This window comes from Rhinolophus sinicus, chromosome 3 (assembly GCF_057876585.1).
Source record: "Rhinolophus sinicus isolate RSI-liver-muscle chromosome 3, RSI-T2T, whole genome shotgun sequence".
NCBI classification, from domain to species: Eukaryota; Metazoa; Chordata; class Mammalia; order Chiroptera; family Rhinolophidae; genus Rhinolophus; species Rhinolophus sinicus.
The window spans coordinates 152,520,356-152,542,956 of NC_142503.1; the positions used below are offsets into that span (position 1 = coordinate 152,520,356).

The 22,601-nt window shown below is 43.6% G+C and overlaps 1 protein-coding gene and 1 pseudogene across 2 annotated transcripts in view; one reads left to right on the top strand and one right to left on the bottom strand.

The window, feature by feature from the left end:
• The first annotated feature begins 4,095 nt into the window (after window positions 1-4,095).
• On the top strand, window positions 4,096-5,159 carry LOC141570761 (dual specificity protein phosphatase 5 pseudogene; annotated as a pseudogene).
• A 7,412-nt stretch (window positions 5,160-12,571) lies between these two features.
• Window positions 12,572-22,601, bottom strand: part of ANXA2 (annexin A2) — a 41,435-nt gene continuing 31,405 nt past the window's right edge. For both annotated transcript variants that reach the window (XM_019748700.3, XM_019748701.3), the window contains exons 6-13: window positions 20,927-21,017; window positions 19,998-20,077; window positions 18,623-18,682; window positions 16,439-16,532; window positions 15,774-15,869; window positions 15,249-15,307; window positions 13,984-14,106; window positions 12,572-12,941 (exon numbers count right to left, since the gene is read on the bottom strand). In XM_019748700.3, coding sequence (XP_019604259.1) covers window positions 12,882-12,941; window positions 13,984-14,106; window positions 15,249-15,307; window positions 15,774-15,869; window positions 16,439-16,532; window positions 18,623-18,682; window positions 19,998-20,077; window positions 20,927-21,017 — 663 coding nt within the window. In that variant the 3' untranslated portion in view covers window positions 12,572-12,881. The remainder of the gene's footprint in view (window positions 12,942-13,983; window positions 14,107-15,248; window positions 15,308-15,773; window positions 15,870-16,438; window positions 16,533-18,622; window positions 18,683-19,997; window positions 20,078-20,926; window positions 21,018-22,601) is intronic.

A 22,601-nucleotide genomic window follows, 5' to 3' on the forward strand; every position in this document is an offset into this window, starting at 1 on the left:
ATGAGATTGTGGTAGTAATAGAGATGCCCACAAGATGGCACTCTTCTTTATTTTTAATTCATAGAAAGCAAAAAAAAAAAAAAAGTCAAACAAAACAGTAGTGATTTTCACACAGTCCAGAGTAAATGGGGTTGTGAAATATGCAGCTGATTTCATATTCTATCATGTTTAATGTTGTAATGATGCATGTGTAATGCATCACAGTTATGAAAATGGGCCCCCCACTTTCCTGAGAACTAAGATTGTGGCATGGAGAGCTGACTGATTCCCCCAGGGCTTGGGACAAAAGGGTGTGTGTGTGTGTGTGTGTGTGTGTGTGTGTGTGTGTGTGTGTGTGTGTGTGTTGCATGATTCTATATTTTTCCTAAAAGGTGAATTCTGTCTAAAAAGTATGTTGGATTCTCTCCGGTCTTAAGAGTTTGCTATCTTTAAGGCTAAAGTCGAAGTTCTCCAACCAATGCGTCTTCCTCCACAAATTCCTCTCCTGAATGGACTTTACCATCCTTGTTGTTCATGCGTGCGCACGTACACACACACACACACACACACACACACACACACACACACACAAATACCAGATCCTCTCCTGTGCTACTGAAAAAACAAAGTCTTTGCAGTTCTCTTCTGTAAGCAACAGATAACATCTGATTTGTCAGGAAGATGAGTGAATAAAAACAATACATGGAGGTTATGAGAAGACCTCAATGAGTGGGACAGGGCTGGAGTTCTCAAAGATTTCTTCACACGGGACTCTTGTTCCACAAACTGAACAGAAATATTTTCCTAATAAAAAAAAATAAACGTTGGCTTTTCAACATATAATGCTGGAACAACTAAGTGTCCATAAGCAAAATGATGGACCTAGACATAGACCTTATACCTTACACAGAATGGATGATAGTCCTAAATGGAAAACGGAAAACTATAACAATTTCCCAAAGAAAACATAAAATCTACATGACCTTGGGTTTGGTGATGCGTTTTTAAATACGACACCAATAGTACAGTCTACGAAAGAGAAAATTAATAAAGTAGACTTCATTAAAATTAAAACTACTTGGGTGGCCAGTTTTCTCAGTGGTTAGAGCACAGTGCTCATAACACCAAGGTCACGGGTTCAATTCCCACATGGGCCAGTGAGCTGCACCTTCCACAGCTAGATGGAAAACAATGACTTGACACGGAACTGATGGGTCCTGGAAAAACACACTGTTCCCCAATATTCTCCAATGAAAAATTAAAAAAATAAATAAGTTAAAACTTCTGCTCTGTGAAAGACACTGTTAAAAGAATGAAAAGACAAAGCACAGACTGGAAGAAAATATTTCCAGAACACATATCTGATAAAGGACTTATATCTAAAATATAAAGAACTCTTTTATCAGACTGGTCATTTCATAAGGTGTATAAATTTCTACTCACTATGTTGTGCACCTGAAACTAATATTTTATGTCAACTGTAATTGAAAAATAAATTTTTAAAAAAGAACACACACAAAAAGAACTCTTAAAAGCAACAATAATAATAATAAAACGAAACAGAATAAAAAGGGAGCAAACGATCTAGACAGACACCTCGTCAGAGAAGATATACAGATGGCAAATAAGCGTATGAAAAGGTGCTCAACAACATTTGTTATTAGGGAACTACAAATGAAAACCACAATGAGATACCACTGCACAACTATTGGGATAACTATATCCAAAAAAAAAACTGACTGCATCAAATGCTGCCTAGGTTGTGGAACAACGGGAACACTCATTCACTGCGAATGGGAATGCAAAAGCTACAGCCACTTTGAAAGACAGTTTGGAAGTTGCTTACAAAACTAAAAACAGTTTTACCGTATGACTCAGCAATTGCACTCCTAGGTATTTATCCAAATGAGCTGAAACTTATGTCCTCCAAAAAATCTGCAGAAATGTTTATAATAGATTCCAATTGTAGGACATTCTACAAAATATCTGACCAGCAACCCTCAAAACTGTCAAGGTCACCCAAAACAAGGAAAGTCTGAGGAACTGCCGCAGCTAAGGGCCTGAGAAGGGAGCCCTGCTTACTGAATGTAGCTATGGAATCCTGGGACAGAAAAGGGACTCAAGGGGAAAACTGAGGAAATATGAAAAATCCATGGATTTTAGTTAATACTAACGTGTCAGTGTTGGTTTATTCATTGTGACTAACAAATCCTACTTATTTAATGTAAGATGTTTAAAAAAGAGGAAACTGGTGTGGAAGTACAGGTACTCTCTGAACTATCATCACAATAATCCTGCAAATCTAAAACTATCATAAAATTAAAAGTTTAGTTTTAAAAATGTTGGTAGTGTTTTCCCAACTCACACACTCACAAAACTAATGGATAGGTTTTTCTAACATTTTTATTAAAATGCTGACACAGAAGCAGTAGAGTGAGCAGATTACCAACAACAAATGGTGTTGGAGTAAGAGATTTGGGTTCTGCCTTTTACTAGCCTTTGTGTGACTTTGGCTGAGCTTAACCTGGCTGAGCCTCAGTTTTCTCCTCAGTCAAGTGGGTTCATGATACCTACTTCCTAGGCATACCACAGGAATTAAACATCATAATCTATGTCAAGCACCTAACACAGTGCCAGGCACAGAGTAAGCTCAAGAATGTGTTGCTCTTATTAGCTACCTAGTGCGGACTGATTGACAAAACAAATGTCCTGGTAGTAAACAGACTTAAATAGAAAAAACTCAGAATGCATAAAATCTCTGTCTTGAGTCCTTTACGGTGGATGAGAGAATGATAAAGTTTTACTCTTAACCCATCAAGCGCCAATATCAGTTCCAGAAAAACATTCAAATAGGTATTTACTCCAGGTTCAAGCGATATGTTCTAACTAACAGAAAGCCTTTCTGGTGGGAGAGATTTGGGGGTTTCTGCTCTAACCTGCTTGATATTTCCTATAGTTTGTACTCCCATCATTTAATTGCAGTCATGATTCCAGAAAGGGGGCCCTTAACTCCTCTCCCTAAAGGAACTGGTCCGTGTTAGGTCATCAAATGAAACAAGTTTCAAGAACAGGAGGAAATGGTCATCGTGAAACGTTATTTCCTACCCATCATCAGCCTACATATATTTGACAACTTGATATGGACCACAGTTGATAGTTGTTGTTTTTTTAAGCAAAAAAAAAAAAAAAGAACCTGTCCCACTGCCAAGAAGATGAAGGAAATTAGCTGTAAAATGAATTCAAGGACAGCCCACACTAAGATCCAAACACTGTACATTTCCCTGATGGGTTCACAAAGTCAAGTCCTGTGATTTGTTGACAGATAGGAAGGAAAGAAGTCGGAGGCACCTCCCAGGGTAACTATTTGGCAAGAGAGAAAGCCAAGAGAACTGAGGAGGCCAAATTCTGAAACGGGTACAGGTCATAGAAGGACAAGCCACATGAGACCCTTGAAACCACTGTTCACTGCCCTGTGCAAACACCACACAGTGGGAAGTGTCTCTTGGATTCAGGAGGGACAACTCTCTAATAAATTGTACAGTATAACTTATTTATATACTATCTGATTATATATGAAATTTCTTTGATTTATTAAGTGCTGCCACTATACCAAAGTCTATGCTGGAGACATTACATGAATTCTCTCATTCCATCCTCACAACGTTATATGGTAAATAAGATTATTCCCAGGGGAGTAGATGCACCGGTCACACGGCCTGAGGGACTTCTGGGAAAGAATTCAACTTAAGTTGAACGTCCAGGCACACAATGGGGTTCCAAGGAAACACACCTGTGTCGGGGGTGAGGCTGTCATCCTGACTGTCCCATGGGCCTCTCATCGGGGACCTGTAGCAGCAGAGCTGGATCCAAACACAGGCTAACCACTGGGCACCCTCAAATCTGGATTCTCTGTAGGGGGTGGGGTGGGTGGAGAAATGACTGACTGACTTAACTCATCTCTGAGGGGGAGCTCTCAAACTCTTCTGATATCTGAGCCAGAGTTTTCCACTATAAAACACATCAAAAGTATATTAATGAGCCATCTGATCTGGCTCTTCCAGTCACATGCCTTACTTATATTCAGTTTCCAGTTATACTGCACGTTTTGTTATCCTCATGCCCCACTCAAAACCCCCGGCCCGGCTGCTGGGGTGCCAACGTGCAGGGCGGGAAAGAGGGCTAAGGGCTAGGGCTCTGCGGTGGGTCCGCGGCGGCAGCACCACCACCCTACCTGGCCTTCGCCTCCTCCAGCGTGCACAGCTCCCGAGCGCCACCCTCCCGTCGGCAGCGCGGTGGCGGTGCGAGACGTGCTGCCCCGCGGGGCGCGGTGGCTGTAGGGGGCGGCGGCTGCAGGCTGGGCTGCGCCGCGCCGGGAGGGCGCTCGGCGTGCGTCGTGGTGCCCACCTTCCAGCCCGCCTGCCCCGGGTGGGCTTCCTCAAACGGGGTTGTGAAACTTTCTACTCGGGATCTCTTGAGCATTGCATGGCTGTAAACCCCATTTCCCAAGAGAAGATTGAAACCCAGAGAACCCGCACCAGCCAGGATGGAAAACCAGTGCCCGGCATAAACCAAGGCTGCGCAGGTGAAACCCTTCCTTCCAGTCCTCTCCCCCGGAAGTGCCTGCCTTGCATCCAGGTGCAAGGTCCTGCTCACCTGCAAAGCACAGCACAGAATGTCTGGTGGGAGGCCTTCCGAGGCCTATACCCGCCACCTGCAGTACAGTTGGGTCTCAGTGGAAGACGCCACATGGCTGACACTAGCTCCCACTTTCAAGAAGCAATAGACTTAATTGACTGTGTCAGGGACAGGGAGGCAAGGTCCTGGTCCCCAGTGAGGCGGGACTCTCCCCCGTCACCTACCATCTGCATGGCTTCCCTCATGAAGACAAATCGGTTCCACGTGAGGGAGGCCTTCGATGACATCGAGTAGAGAAGGACTGTGATCTTGCCCAACTTGGGCTTCATAGGCCAGGTCCTACAGTATGAATTTGAGATCCTGCCTTCCATGCCCAAACCCAGGCTCCCTCCTGCCAGGAGGAGGCAGTCAGCTCTTCATTCATAGCCCATTTTCAGACACTGAGCCCTGGTGTGCAGGGTTCCGACTGCACATTCCCTGCCTGCGCGTTGGCTCTCCAGCAGGAGCTCCATGGCCACAGCTACATCCTGCGAAAACTGGGGTAGGGGCACCAGCCCAGCCCCAAGAACAACTGCGATTTTGTTTCTTTAACTCGCAGACATTCCATTCCATATGCAGTACTGAAGATATATGCCACTGTGTCATGCACCCCTGTGGGATAGTAAGTGGTCACCAGGCTCGCAAACAAAGTAATGACTGACCTCAGGGATATGTTCTCTTGGGACTGAAGGAAGGCCAAGCCATTATGAGAGCACAGGCAGAGCTAATGACCCCCTGCCCTTTCAGGACTGCCCAGTCCTTGCACCTCAATGCACCGTTTCATTTCAATAGTAAGGTAATAAATACACGCAGCAACGTGGGGATAGCTATTGCTAGAGCAGGAGAAAAGGCAGTTACAAAGCCAATTCATTTGGATGGAAGCACACTTCCACCTTATTTTTTTTTAACTTTGACAGTCTCAGTATCTGTGCTGCATAAGGGCATAAGCGGATCTCCATCTAGTCAGGAAAGTAACCCTACTGGGTTTGTAGGGACGTGATGTATATGCTGATTTGAACCCCCAGATGTTTTTGAGACACCCTCTTGTGTCCAATGGCAGCAACTGGTTGAAGTAGCAAGATGATGACACTTCCATGTTGCCTTTTCACTGTGGGCTCTTCCCTGACTTTGGATTTTGGTATGATTCTTATTCATACTTGAACCTTTCTTGTTCTCCTCTCCTCAAAGCAATTCTTATGTCATTTGAAAAGAGCTCTTCAGTTCATAGATCAAAAATCACCCCTTGGAGGTAGTGGCAGGGGCTGCCAAGAGAAAAAGAGTACCTACTGTTTGGGTCAGTGGAATTGAAACCGTTGGTTCCCCATCTTGCTGTCCTTCTAGGTGCTTATGTCTTGGGACACTTATTTTCTTCCCTGCCACTGGGTTTGCAGGGATTGTCTTCAAGCTGTTGACTTCTGGGATTTCTAAATTTCACAATGTGGCACTAACTTCTTTTTGACTGTAGGTTATTTCTCCAGGGGAAAAGACAATAATTTCCTAAAATCCATACAAATGTGAAGAAAAGCAGTATATTACTGGTTAGTGGTGGTGGTGGGGGGTTTATAGTGCAAAATAAAAATATTAAAAGGAAAAAACTCCCTGTCCCATATTCTCTATTGAAGAAATGATAAATGTCTATATATCTGCCATGTTTCCCCGAAAATAATACCGGGTCTTATATTATTTTTTGCTCCAAAAGACGCATTAGGGCGTATTTTCAGGGGATATCTTATTTTTTTCATGTACAGCAATCTACATTTATTCAAATACAGTAATGTAATTTACTGTATTTGAATGGCAAATACAGTCATGTATTCATCAATACAGTAATGTCATCTTCCAGAACATCGTCATAAAGTACTAAATGCATTCATCTGGCTGACGATCTTAACTGGGGCTTATTTTCGGGGTAGGTCTTATTTTTGGGGACACGCGCTATGCTAAAGGATTCATTGGAATCACCCCTCACAATTAATGTTTGCATGGAGACAATATCTTACAGCAATGACTAATGTCAGGGGGTGAGTTTCTGGCAGAGCAGCAGCTGGATGGGAGAAGAGAGGAAAAAGTTGTTAGCTGGTCTCTGAATTGTGTAGCACATTCTTTGTGCCAGATAAACAACTTGTGTTATCACCTCTGAATTCATCGGTGCCTGGCTGGTTATTTAGAGTAAGGTGAGGAACCATAGAAAATGTTCTAAGTAGAGGGAAATAGATACCCGTGATAATGGAAAGAGACAGTGGGGTTCCGATAAAGTGGTGGGACATTCCAATTGCTGGGCAGAGCTCACCCTTCAAGAATGGTGGCCCGTTATGTGGACACTCATGCAGGAAGGAACTGAGCAAAGTATTATAGGATTGGGATTGTCAGAAATAGTTCCAGGGCACAGGGAGAAGGATCATGTGAGCACAGGGCTAAGGGTCACTGGGAGATGAGTTCAGTTACCAGGGCAGAAGACAAGTTATAGCAACCTCAGCCCCCACAGGGCCAGGGTTATCAGAGCGAAACTCAGTGCCGGGGACAAAGCATGAGCCCCAGGCACAGCTCACTCTTTCCAAAGGCGGTACAGAGGTTATCAGAGTCACTGGAACAGTGGGAGATGGAGCTGGTTAAGTATTCCATGCTCAGGCCAGCACAACTCTGCAAGCTAAGACAGACCACACCTGCATTTCTATGTATGGATTTGGAGGCCTCATCCAAGGGGAAGAACAAAGGATCCAGAGTTTAGGAACAAACTTGACGTCCCTTCCCTTACTCTATCTGTTCATATTAGAAGGCAGATGTTAACTACATGGAAACCTCTTATTAAAACAGAATTGGCACTTATCTCACTGAAGAGCTAAATAGTTTTGATTCTACCTGTTCCTTTATTTCATCTATGCTCTGAAATCATTTTCTGTTGTTTCTGTTTTCCCAGCAACTTGGAATACAGATCGGGAGTGCATCCTTCATGCTCCTTCTCTTGTTTTATGACTCTAATAGGGGCCTCTTTTCCCTATTGCTACACAAAATTTAGCTAACTTAAGCTCGTCAAAGCACAGGGTTAGATCTAAATTATGGAGCACTGAGGTGTCTGGAATGCTTCCGATGATGGATCTGGGATAAATCTTGTAGATCATACAAGGTCAAAAAGAAAAAGAAGTCAGAAGGAAATAGAAAAAGATTCCCTTTTACTGATTTGTCATGAGACACGGGCTGTTCTGGTGATTGCGGAAAGAAAAGGTACAGAATCATATCAGGGTTGGAAAATAGGTTTTAACAAAGGCAGGGCCTCATGCCCCATTCCCCACACCCAGTCGCTAAGACGTTCCCAGAGGTAGCCAACATTGTTGTGGGCAGGGTTTTCATCCCCTGCTAACACCCAGGCTCCCCCAACAGAGGTTGGGACACTCAGACACCGCATGGAGGCTGGGTACCATGCCCATCACCTGGGCACCGGCCCCCTCAGTCTCTGGAAAGCCAGCTGTCTCAGGGATAGGTTACTGGCTTCTTCCTTTCACCTGAACCCTAGCCTGTGAAAATGTTAACAGGGATTGGTTCCAGTCGGAGTTCCAGGAGTTTCAGATTTTCTTCTGTATACTTTTCTGTATTTTCCAACTTTCTACAATGATTATGTATTCCTCTTGTATGTCAGAAAAAAAGAAAATAAAAAGTCCTGCTTTAAGGATTGCCTTTCCCAGAAACCTTCTAGACATATCAACCTGCGTGATCAGCTACTCTGGACCTTCAAGTGCCTCACCTGTGCCTTCCTCAAACACAGCCCTCATCATGCTCCATGGTCAGTGTTGCCTTGTTCTTTAAAGCTGTAGTAATTAGTTCAGTGACCGGCACATACCGTGTTTTCCCGAAAATAAGACCTAACCGTAAAATAAGCCCTAGCATGATTTTTCAGGATGACACCCCCTGACCATAAGCCCTAATGCGACTTTTGGAGCAAAAATTAATATAAGACCCGGTCTTATTTTCAGGGAAACACGGTCGTAGGCCTGTCTATTGAATAAATTAATAAGTCAATGAATGAATAAGTGAATGGCTGAGGTCCTACATTACCTGCTCAACTCTAGACTTTAAAAATCTTCCTAATTATACATGAGTTCATATCTATTAGGACAAAGGTGATCCATGAAGACCAAGCCAGGTTCCATTGACATAATATCTTTTCTGGTTTGTTTGCTATTAATAGAAAGCTGATGGGTTCCACTGCAGAACAGCAGGGGGAGGAGACAGGAGGGCTGGTGATAATCCTAAATAGCTCATTTCTTTACTGTGATTTCAGGGGTCCTCTTATCCCCCAAACTTTCTCCATTTCCTTAGTCCCAATTTTGCCCAGAGCTTGGCCTAGCTTTTAGACTAGACGCAGGCTATTTAAAGTTGGAATTGCTGGGTTTGGGTTCCATACGGCCTAAATCAAGTGGCTTCTGGTTCACTCTCCCCTTACCCTTTACTGTGGAGAACAAGACTGAGCAGCCTGATTAGGGACGCATAGCTGGGAACAGCACAAATGCAAAAGAAGACTTGCAAAGGGAGAAAGTGTGCCTTTCTGTTTTAGGAAACCTGCTGACATAGGGAATGCTTCTGTTTTTCTGCAGAAATGCTGCCTTCCGTGGACAAAATTCAGCCACAATCAAGCTAATTGAATGCACAAATGTAATATTTTTCCAGGGCACCTCCAATTTAATGCTTGATGAAATTGTGTCTTTCGCATATATTTACAAAAGCTTTTCTTCATCCAGAAATGTCTGTTAAAATTGCTTATAGATGCTGAGATAGCAAATCACTCTTCTAATGTAATGAGATAAGTCATCTCTATAAACTTTGCTTGCTCAAATGTACTCGCATAAAAGAAATCAGGCTACAGGCTTTTTTCAATAAATAGAATGAACAACTAGAACTTGATGGCTATAGCATGTTCTGCCTCATTGCTATGAGATGTTTAAAATTGCTCCCTCTCGCGCGCGCAGCGGAGTTTTCATTTTGGTAGTTGATGGAAAAAGGAGGTCAAATAAACTGATGTGGGTAAGACGCCAAAGCCGTTTGTCAAAACGTGGGCAAAGGCCTGGAGATTGGAGTCATTTAAAGACTAAAAATTGATTTAAAAGATTTCTGTCCTCAAATCATTTTTCTTGCTAAATGCAGCCACTTTGTGAGCCTGGTTTTCCCTGCCTTAGCTACGAGTATCTTTACTAATAATTTACACCATAGGAACTTCACTGAGATTTACATGCATAGTCATTTGTGCATGGCCCCGTAAAACAGTTCCAAAGATCAAGAGTTCATGGAAAAGATGAGGCCTTGAGAGGTTTATCTGTTTCCAAGTAAAATTTGTCTTCCAACTTTCATCTGGAAGCCAACTCTGTACCAAAAGGTTTAATAGGTCACACATGCCTAGGGTGACCATGCAGGACGGTCATGTATGGCTACTCAGGTTGTGCACTGCACAACTACAGGGTCGAGATACCGTTCAGACTGCAGTATGAAGGGTGGCATTTGGAATTGTACAGTGTGACAGCCCTGCCCAGCCCCCTCACTCACACACAGATTGCAGGGGGGATTATCTTCTTATTCACTGGCATAGTTCAGTAAGTGTTCGTGGCTATACTGCATGCGTTGCCGACCACCTGAAGAATAAAACCAAAGTTCTTATTATCAGCTGACAAAATGTTAAAGCCTGCCCGGTGCCCCTGTCCTTCTCTTCACAACGTAAAACTGTTTGGGAGAATACTGAAATCTCCAGATGGTTCTCCTGACATGAAGAAATGGTTTGGACAGCTTGACTGACGAAGATAGGCTGGGATCCAGAAGAATATGTGACCAAATTCCAAGCGCCCTGTCAGTTTTGGAAAACATTAGACAATCGTTGCTCCATCCAGGGCAGAGACAGCAGGCAGCATTTGGAACAGTTCTCTGGGAGTCTTTCTTGTGCCTGTCTGCCTTTTGGATTTTCCCTCCTGCCTGCTGGAGCGTCCAGGCCAGCCAGACCAGTGGCCAGGCTGTCCTGGGCACGGCAGGACCCCAAGCCTGCCCTCACACTGGCTGCATAGTCAGCCTTGCTTTCTCCTCTATCACTGTCCCTTTGTCACCTGAAACACTGTATGATGGGAGGAAACAAAGCGTCAGTACCTCCTGATCTGAAACATTGCTCTTGACAGCCTCTGCCCAGCCCTATTAATTCTGAATTGAACACGACAATTTGGGGTTAAACAGAAAGGTCTTGCTTTTTAATGCAGTTCCTTGAACTCTGCCCCAAGCACCTGGAAAAGTATATTTGGGGATTTGGAGCATCAATTCTAATATGCATAGGAGGACGCATTTGGAAAAAAGATCCTATTTTTGCATAACCTGCTTTTTAAATATTTCAGTGGCCTTGAACACTTTATGTGCCATTAGTGATTCAAGAGTCATGCACCATCTGCATTTCCATCTGAAGTTAGCCAAAGGGTCAAAATAACAAACCAGTCAGTCCACCGATGTATTTTGTTTGGTCAACACAGTATTGTTTTAATTGAACTTGATTGTTTGAAGTAGGGCAGGCATTCTCCATTTCTCCAGCCTTCCCACTTCTGTCCAACCAGCCCGTATGACACATTTATTTCCATTACCTGCCTAGTCCCTGAAGACTGTGAAATTTGCCCAGGAACTGACTGGAATTTGCCAAGGAAGGTACAGGCGAGTTTAGGGGTCCAGAGCTGATCCTCACCCAGGAGCAGCCAGGTGTCAAGAATTAGTGGTTGACATAGCATCCTCTAACGAGGAGGAAATATAGTGTAACGGTTTGGGGACAGTCATCGGCCCTCCACTCCCACCGATGCCCACCCCCACACTCTGCTTAGGGGAACCACTACTGATGATTGTTTTCACCTGATTTACCTGCAGAAAGATATGAGTGGTGATGCTGGGATGTTTTCCCCCGGAGGTACTATCATCTCTTGGGCAGGCAGAGCTGCTCTATAGAACTTTCTATTATAATGGGGATGTTGTCTCCCTGTGGTGTCCAATACACTATAAGCAAGCTGTCCAGTGTCCGGGCTAGCAGTCTGTGAACAGCACCTTATTGTGCAGTCTATCCGTGAAAGAACAAGAATCCACATGACTCTAAGGAAGGCCCCTGGGTGGTTGGGGAGAATGGGAGACGGTTTTCATTGTATCTAGTCTTTGTGCCTTCTGAAACGTGTACCAATTGTAGGAATTACCTCTTATCCCTTATCAGAACCCTAAGACTCTGCATGGAGAGCTTCCTTCCAGCTTAAAACTTCACCTTAGACTTTAGGGCACAGATCAACTGTTACCTTCTCCTCTGGGTCATCTTTCTTAAGTCAAAAGCAATCCCTTTCTTCTCCACGGTCCCATCCACGTCTGTTAGATGTCCTTTACAAGAATGCTACAACCTGACTCACTGGCAGGCGAGTCCTTGAAGTTGGAGCAGGATGATTGTTCTATTAGTCTAATGGCTTAAAGAAATATTTGCAGTATTTGCTAAACAGAACTTGCCATCCCTTTTCCCAGTTTGAGGCCACTACTGATGATTGTTTTCACCTGATTTACCTGCAGAAAGATGAGATGAGGGGTGACGCTGGGATGTCTTCCCCTGGAGGTACTATCATCTCTTGGGCAGGCAGAGCTGCCCTATAGAACTTTCTATTATAATGGGGATGTTGTCTCCCTGCGGTGTCCAATACACTAGCTGCTGAGTGGACACTGAGCATTTGAAATGTGGATGGCGTGACTAAGGAAATCCACTTTGTACTTTATTTCATTTAAATTAATTTAAATGTACATAGTCACAACTGGATAGCGGCTACCGTATCAGACAGCTCAGTTCTAGAGCTTTCTTCCTCAGGGACAGCCTTACCAGCCAAGCCATACAGCCCTTAAGTATGTTTGGTTTTTAAACAAATTGAAAGCAAGGTCAACAAAGCAGTTGATTCTAAAGTAAAAATTCAGTTTATTCATCTGTTTATGACACAGTACACAAGAGGCAAAGTGTTTCACATCATAGATTTCACTTCCAGCGCCGTGGAATGTTCATTTCTTTGGCTAAAAGAGACTACACGGGAAAGCCAGGCAATGCTTAGGCAAATGAAATAAGGGTGGGGCGGCCGGCTATGCTAACGTCATGCTCACAAGGCTGGGTACAGGGGCTGTTAGTGGCAAGCTGATTTTCTAGAATTGTTAGCTGGAAACACAGGAGCACTGTTCCTGGACGCACGCTCGCTCGCGCCGTCACGGGTTCAGTCATCGCCTCCACACAGGTAGAGCAGTGCTTTCTGGTAGTCACCCTTGGTGTCTTGCTACATATGGCCAAGGAGAAAAAAGAAATTCAGTATCATGAAGAAGACCCAAACTTCACAGGGACATACAGGCTTCTCCCACTATTATCAGAGAAGACTCTGTGGGACCTGCCCAGACACGAAGGCTTGGAAGGCCACTCCAAACCATCACCATCATCGGAGGATGCTCAAGGGGTTATGGCTTGGGGAGACTTTCAAGTCACATTATTACCACAAAGGTGAGCAAATGCAAGGTACTGGGGATTCACATGGTAAGCGACCAAGGCAACAGAATCCAACCGGCCCTAAGTGCTGTCAGGTCCTGCAAACACCACCCCTTTTCTCCTTGGGACTCCTCCTGACTGAGAAGATATGGTATTTTCCTGCCTCACTTGCTGTTTCCTGGATTCTTAAGGTCACATAGATATAAGCTAGTGACATGAATAAACAATTACTAAGAGTCAAAACATGGCATCTAAACTTTAAACGTATGCCCTAATAAACCTGGGTATATCTAATTCACCTCTAAATTCATCCTTGATAACCACTGACATGACTTTGGAAATGTCTAGATCTTTTAGTAAAGGGGGATTGCCAACGCCTGTCTATACATCATGGGACCGCTGTGAATGCAATCACTCCTTACGTACGCATGCTCCATCCTTCCAAAACAGAGAGACTAAATAGATGGGAGAGATGGGAGTTCTGAGGAAATGTTACCAGTCCTATCACAGAGGACTTTTCAAGAAATGGAAATATAACAAAATGTACAGTGTAACTGATCTATGTCTCCTGAGGATGTCAGCAATCTTACAAGGTCATCATCAGGAACACCAATTACCATTGTAGAGTAATAGATGTGGGAAACAGAAAGTATTTGCCTGCTTCTATAGGTTCCAAGACAAACCGTAAATGGCACTTTCAAAATAAATCCCTGATATTGGATGATCAGCATCTCTTCTTCAGTGAGTTAGAAACAAAACCACCACTCTGTCACAGTTCTGACCGGCCATCTGTCGGGGCCCCGGCCCTCGGCCAACACAGCACTGCAGGCCGGGCTCACCTGGATGTAGTAGTAGAGGGACTTGCCGTACTTTCTCTTGAATTCAGACCTAATTTTCAACATGTCCACTTCACTGCGGGAGACCATGATTCTGATCAGGACCTTATCACGAGTCCCCTTGCCCTGAAAGTCAAGTAGATGTTCCAGGTTACAATTCACGGAAACAATGTGAATCAATGTTCAGTGATAATTAAAAACGGATCTGGTAAATCTTCTTGCACAGGAAACTGATTGGGATTCTTGATACTGCCCTCTAAGAGATTGCTAAGGTAACAGTGAAACTATTCCGTGAAGAGAAAATGCACATACAACATACCAGGATGACATCGGCACAGACCCCCACGTGGGTATTCAATAAATGTGAACTGAGCACTAACTACTGCAAGTCTCAGCTCAGGAAGTATGCGACTTTCCACACATAATAAACAGCTCCTGCTCTCAGGGGCTTAGAGAGGACACGCCACCAAGTTTTCATGGTGGCTCTCTGCCACTGTGAATGGTATAGGCAATAAGGACCACTGAGTTGACTTCCAGAGCCTCACACCAGAGGCACCAAGAGAAGGGTCATATTTGATGTGGAACCCGAGGAGAGATGGGGGAGAGGCAGGGTGGACAAGGCGGTGATCCAGGACAAAAATGGAAGGGCTTGGAAGCTGGAAAGCACCAGGCACATTTGAAGTACGGAGAAAATGCGAAGGGATTATGGGAACAGGCAGTTCATTCAAGGGAAAGTTGCTGCACTGGCTTTGGAGGCAGCTAGACCTAAGTTCAAATCTGACTACGTAGGCTCAAGCAAGCTGAAGCTTTCTGAGCTCCAGTCTCCTCATCGATCAAGAAAATAATAACAGTAAAATAATAATAAGCCTCAGGTTCCTTGTTAATGGTTTAAGGTAAAGTAAGTTACACAATGTCTATCGCATTGTGGTCATTTAATAATCTCTCCTTTCATTCTCATCTTCACTCTGAGGTCATAGGAGGGAGTCACTAAGAAATCTCGGCAAGAATCAGACACAAGTAGCATCTGGCATTTTCTCTCCCGGGCACTTTATTTTCTACCCATATACACACACAGGTGTTCAGGTAGTTCGGAGAGACAGGAGATGGATTTGTGGTTTTCTCACCTGTCACATACAACCACAGCTGATTGGGGCGCTCCTAGAGAGTGGGGTTCCTTCCTCCACCCACTATTCAAGGAGAGTTACTTTGGGGACACAAAAAGAAAAGCCTATTGTGGAAACATGGACCTCTCCGCAGGCTGTCCTTACCTTCATAGAGTCATACAGCCGGTCAGCAAAATACAGGGGCTTGTTCTGGATGCACTGGACTGTGGGGAGAAGACAAGGGGTCAGTTACTCCTCCCCCAGGGGAAGGCGAGGTTCAGATCCAGAGGCACAAACCAGATGACCTCACACAACAGGAATGGGCTGCAAAATGGGAACAGCTAAGGGAAAACCAGGGACATTCTGAAACACTCAGCTCCACTGTGGCTGTAAACCAGGGGACTGCGAGGGCCACAGAAACCAGGCGGACATGGAAGCTTCTCCAATAGAGTCCCTTCTCTGGTTATTTTATTCTTCCTGGACAACTCTCCGTTCTAGCAATTTAAGCCCTTCCTCAGTTTCATATCTTAACATTTATACAGTGAAGATTATAAAACCACCCAAATCATGTAAAGAAGCCACACCTCTCAAACACACTTAAATTAATAGGATGGTCATTCATTACTTCCATTTCACGGTTCAATGAAAGCTGACGTCCACCAGGGAAGGGAGGGGGGCATGCGTGATTACCCAGGTTCAGGAAAGCATTTTCCAGGTCTCCCTTGACTTCCTTCTTGATGCTCTCCAACATGTCATAAGGGCTGTAGCTCTTGTACCTTTCAAAGACTGAGGAAAAGCAACAAATCATTATAACAGAGCCACACAGCTGTCAATGATCACACCTACACAGTTGTGTACCATGATTTGGAAAAAAACAAATTAGGACAATCACAGCATCCTAGAGGGTTAGGGGTTGCCATAGTGAACCAGAGCTGACACTGCACCAGTCGCCCTGGGACAGCTGCCCCATGCACTTGTCCTGAACGGCATTGCCCAAGCCATGTTTGAACATCTCCATCTCCCAAGTGGAACCCATTCTATCTGGAAGCTACGAGAAACAATACATAGCACCCAGAAAAGTCTACTACTTCAACAAATATAGCGAGGTAAAACGCTCCTCGGACAAGAAGGGGCAGCAAGCTAAAGCTCCAAACCATGGGAAATACTGAGGGCAAAGAAGGATTCAAGATGGGATTGAAAGGCAAACGGACTCGGTGAGGGGAAATGCAAGTGCAACGTGGAGAGTGAACTCTGTCCTGGCAGACCCAAGCCGCAGCACAGACACCCAGCCGGCTGCCCGAGGGGACAATCCATTTTGACCCCTAGGCTCTCAGACCTGTCCGCACAGCACCGACCTTTCTGGAGGTGACACACGCTCCGCTCAGTCATGATGCTGATCCACTTCGGAACATCAGTTCCTTTCCTCTTCACGCCGGCATCATAGAGATCCTACGAGCACAACCACCCAGGAAAAGTAACTACACAATAGAGAGCAAATTCATCACAAAGGCCACGTAAAAAACTAACAACCTACACATTCCAAATGCCAAAGGAGAAAGGATGACTGTTCAGCAGACATGGGCAAAAATGTACTATTTAGGTCACGAGTCTTAATCAAGCGCAGTCTTCCTTGGGCAGAGACAGATCGCCATGAGACTAGATTGTTCGTGAGGTGAGTGCTGTACAAATACGTCTGAATACCTCCTCTGAATGCAAAGGAAGGACCGGGAGCATCTACTCACATATCACATACAGAAGGACAATCAAACGTTCATTAGCATGTCCAGCCCTCCTCCCTTTTGGCAGTTGTAATAGCAAGTAAGCTAGTGGTCATCTACTGAAGGCAGCTATAGGTCAGGTACCCACACCTTCGCTTCTGAGAGACGGAGGAAATGATGGAACTAGAAAAGGAGCTGGTCCAACCTTACTTTCAGTTTCTGGAAAACTTAAAAGACTATAAATAATGCTAACAAGGTCGGGGGAGAGAGGGAGGGAAAGACGCTTATGCAAGGATAGATACTCATTCCGTGTCTGTCTGCTACCGTGTTTCCCTGAAAATAAGACTTAGCTGGGCAATCAGCTCTAAGCATCTTTTGGAGCAAAAAATTAATATAAGACCCAGAGTTATATCATATCATATCATATCATATCATATCATATCATATCATATCATATCATATCATATCATATCATATCATATCATATCATATCATATCATATCATATCATATCATATCATATCATATCATATCATATCATATCATATCATATCATATCATATCATATATCATATCATATCATACATATTATATTATATTACATAAGACCCAGTCTTATGTTATGGTAAAATAACACCAGGTCTTATATTAATTTTTGCTCCAAAAGATGCATTAGAGCTGATTGTCCAGCTCAGTCTTATTTTCGGGGAAACACGTATCTGCGAGTTGCAAAACCCAACTTCTAGTACCTTATTTAAAGCCCTTCTCCACTGTCTGCTAAAAGTGCTGTGTGAAATACACTGAAATTTAAAACTAAAATGTGTTTAAGTAAATTTTGTTCTGCAGCTCTTACGTATATTTTCAGACAGCTGTTGACCCTCTAGCAAAGGCATGTAGTTCATAGCAATCTCAATCAGCTTAACAAACAGTTCTCAGGGCTTATGGGACTAGAACCAGCAAGAACTCTATTCAGTCGGAAAAGAAGGAAGTGCCTCTGCTCTCCTCCCGGCCTCCCCCACATAAAGGGGCGATAAGCCTTCCTACCCCTGGCTGTGCCTCCACCATCTTCTTCTGCTTTCTCATCGTTTACCCTGTAGGTGCTCATTTTAGCAAATGCACACGAGTGTGCACAGCCCTATGACACCCTGCAGAAACTGGTACTTCCACACAAGCAAAGCCTAAATGAGTGTATGTGAGTCAAATCCAGATCCTGCAATTAATACCAGGGATACCTTGTAATAACTATCGCTTCCAGAAAGTGAAAACGAAGCCCACACACTCTTTGACATTCTTCCCTTCCAAAAATGGCGCCCACTTCCCTTCCCACAGACTGTGGTCTAGATGTAGTGACTCATCACTTCTAGTGAATAGAGTAGGACAGAAGTGACAGTGTGTGACTCCTGAGATTAGGTCATATGCACTTGGCTTCCTCCTTGCTTTCTCCCTCCGATCACTTACTCTGGGGAAAGCCAGCTGCCATGTTGTAAGGACACTCAAGCAACATCCTAGAGGCCCGTGAAGATACTAAGGTCTCCTGCCAACAATCATGTGGGTGGGCCACCTCACACGCTCCTGACCCTGCCAAGCCCAGGTCACGGCAGCCCTGGTCAACACTGTGTCTACCAAACCATGAGAGGCCCTGAGCCGGAACCACCCAGCTAAGCCACTCCCTAATTCCTGACCCACAGAAACTGAGAGATAACTGTTTGTTGTTTTAAGCCATTATGTTTGGAGATAATCTGTTACACAAGATAATTATGAGACAGACTACCCAGACACTTATCAGAAAACAGAAGCTCACACTAAAAAGCTTGGCACTTACCCGGGCATCTTGGTCAATCAGTTCATAATCAATGACAGAGCCGTCTTCTGCTCGTCTACCCTACAGACAAAAAAAATAAAGAAGAACATCAAATATACTCTTTCGCATATTTTTAAACTGCAAATGTTAATTTTTTCTCCCATTCATGTACGCCATTATTTATTTCACTGAACACATACTCACTTAAAAATTGTCTTCACTCTGAAGTCTAGACAAGACCAAGAATAGGTAAAACAGTTGTGGCAGAAAAGGGAGCGGTGTGTGTCACGTGACCAACCCCTCCTCCAAAAAAACAAACAAACTGCTAATGATATTTAGTTCCTTTCCTCGGAGAGCTTACAATCAATCCAGATGGAGAAATAAGCAAGGAACAAATGTGATAAAACAACCCAGTAATCTATGGCTCTAAGAAAATGTGCAATGAGAATAAGGGAGAAATCTGTCAGATAATATAGTCAGCAAAGTCTGCAGACAACGGAGTACGGCCGAGGTGCACCGGGAAGGGCGAGTCATGTGGGGCTAGCACAGGGGAGGGGGAGAAAGCCAGCCGGCACAGGAGGAACAGCACCGGGGGACACTGAGCACATCACAGGTAAGTGAGGCGCTGCTCAGCGGGAGCAGAAGGTGAGCAGGAGGGATTCCCGGGAAGATTAAGTGAGGGAGAACCAGGGTACAGAGCACTTTTAAAGGAAGTTGAAAGTTTGGATCTCATGCAGCAGAAATGGGTTTTGATCAGGGGAATAAAATGGTGAAAATGAACTGCAAAAATATCTGTGGATGGCAGTGCACAGGGCAGGTGGAAGAGAAGAGAGCCAGGGAGGCGGCACGGAGTTGCCACACTGAAGGAGGTGAGAGGGGACAGGATGCAGAACACTGAGCAATCATTTGTTATCAGGCATTAAACTGCACACTGGTCAGAACTCAGAAGGGAAATGTCTTTTATTCACATTAATGTGTTAACATTAGACCCCCTCGCCCCCTACTCCAGGTAAAGGACTACTCATAAGTGACAGCAGGGGAAAGAAAACAAGAGGGTCACTTCCCACTAGGTCCTAGGTGACCACAGACAGAGGCAAAGTGACCTTCCCCAAGTGACGTGACAAGGGCTGGCACATACAGCCAGGCCAAGACTTGAGAGCTGCCTATTCCTCTCCTGGTCCCCAAAGTCTGCTGACCACACGGTTCTACTGGATAAGAAATCCTATTATACAAAAATCACAACTCTGCAGTGACAGTGCAAACCCACTGTCGGAAACGCAGCTGGAATTTCTGGTGCAGGCACAGAGGATTGAGTTAATTTGTGCCCAAGTATAAAATGAGGTATGTGACTTGCCTTGGGAGGAAGCGAGGACAAAGAACTAAATGGGAAACTAACCTTTGCGAGGGCAACCATCAGCTTGCGGAAGTCACCAGATGTGTCGGAAACAATGTCCTTCTCCAGGTCAGTCTTGTACACTTAAAAAACAACACATGTGGGTTTATGCTTCCTGCCTGTACAGCCAGCCGCCTACCCATCCCGGTGACCCCCTGCCCGATAAGCCTCTGAAAAGCAGAACCAGCTCTGGCAGCATGGATCTACCTGCCCAAATCAGAGGGGATTCCCTAGAATGATTTTTACCTTCATAAAATCAGACCCAGTGTTATTATCAGTGACAACGGACAGATAGGGCTGGGTCAAATCGGGGTCCTCCAGCTCATCATTGATCAATGACCTCTTCTATAGCCAAAATAGTTTCCCCAGCTTGGCTATGAATACCCATTTTGAACATCAAAAAATTTAGAGGAACACACACACACTGCACAATGGCAAAAACTAGTAAGAATTAAATAATATTTTTGTGTGAATTTGTATTTTACTCAAAATGACATCTATACTGAAATGTAGTAACACATATCTGTAAGCTGTATCATTTATACTACCCACGCCTCCTATACTGCTTGGTGCACAGAGGTCCACATGACTCTTGCAACAATTATATGACCACAGTCCAGAGCTGGGACCTTCCTAAGCAGAGACTGGACAGCACCCAATAAATGAAATCTACATACGATACTTTCTACTTTGCCCCATCAGATCTTTTTTCAAGATATTTTGTTTTCTCTCCTTTTGTAGAAGTTCTATCCTTTTGTAGAAGTTCTAGGAGCACGTAATAATCAAAACCCAGGCCATAAGGAGGTGGAGGAGAGCCATGGACCACAGAAACCCCCCGGACATTACAGATGGCAGGCATTTCCACGTCCTGTCCCAAACAATAGCCCAGCAATCGGGCTGAAAGGATGCATCACAGAACTAGGGTTACTCACTTTCCTTGTAGACTCTGTTAATTTCCTGCAGCTCCTGGTTGGTCCGTGAACAGATGATCTCAATGAGAGAGTCCTCATCAGTGCCCAGCCCCTGTGAACCAGGAAGCATGAGCATCAGCAGGGAAAGGCCTCCTGGCCAGTAGCCTACTTCTCTGACCTCAGTCAGGTACTGCACACACGGACTGGATCCATCAGCACACTCCTTTCTACATTCCCACTGAGGGATCTTACTGTATTCCTCAGCCCAAGGTAATGCTAGTTTCTATTCCTTTAAAAATGCTTCCAGAAGAAAACGTGGTATAAGGGACACATTTGAGCCCAACTATATATATAACTGTATATATATATATGGAATGGGAACAGACACCAGTGAAATACACCAAAATATTAAAAGTGGTTGCCAGTTGGTGATGGGCTTTTAATATGAGTGAGTTTTTCTTCTTCCCATTTTTCTTTATTTTACAATTTCTACAATCACACGTTATTTTAATAGATAGAAAATAACTTTATAAACAATTCTGCACTGTAATTTACACTAAAGGAATATAGAAATTTTATGTTGTCATTTGCAGCCAGCATTGTTAGATGGGAATTAAGTTATTTTTACCAGGGAAAGGTACAGATAAAATTAAATTTTTTAGCTTCACCCCTTTGAAATGTAAAACTGGGTTAATGTCAAAATTTCATTCATGTACTTCTGTTTTTGCTTGATTACTATGCACTCTTCAGGCATGTTAGAGAACCATAAAGAAATAATGAAGTGCCAAATAAACCTAGACACCAACTTTATTAAGGAATAAGAATTTGATGGGTGATGTATTCAAATTTAATATATACACTTTTGAGCGTGCCAGATAGCTTGAAAGGACTCAGTGAAACATGTATTTCAAAGCTGGCTTCATGATCAAAGTCAAGATTTAATAATCAGGATTCTCTAATACTTGTCTTTCCGAAAATGGAAATATCACTTTGAACTAAGTAGAATTACAACTGTTTAAAATGTAAAATCAATTATAAGGTGTTAACACAATAAGGAACTTACTTATCCACATGAAAAGTATATTAGCTATTAATTAAACTTATTAGAGTTTGTATGCTCCTGAAAAGTGGTTTGTGTAATATAAACTAAGCCTCCGGTTAATGATTAAGTTTGAATTTTATTCTTAATCTAATCTATGAGCCAATCCCTCTTTCTCCAGTTTTTAATCATGATTCTCAGAGGTTCTTAGCAAAGCCAAAATTTCTTTCCTTCTTAGCAAAAGGTCTGCACAACATTCTATACAAATGTTACAGAATGACTACCAAGCATCTTCAAACATTTTAGAGGATAGTTTTTCAATCTCAAGGATAATAGAAATATAGCCTAAAAATAACTCATGCATTGGGAGAAATGCTATATTCTGACATTGTTGAAATATAAAACAGGTATAGCAATATAAGATGTTTTATTCCATCACTGATACATCACTATTTATATCTGAGAATTCTAATAGTGTTTTTATCCCTATAATCAAAGGTGACCTTGACAATTTCCCAAACTTGGCCCAAGCTTTCCACAGATTGTCCTATCACAAGGGCAACTTCTACTGTAACATATGGCAGATGTTGCCACTGGTATTGCCAGAAGTCAAAACAGATTTTTTTTTTTTAAAGCATAGTTCAGTTCATGTCACTT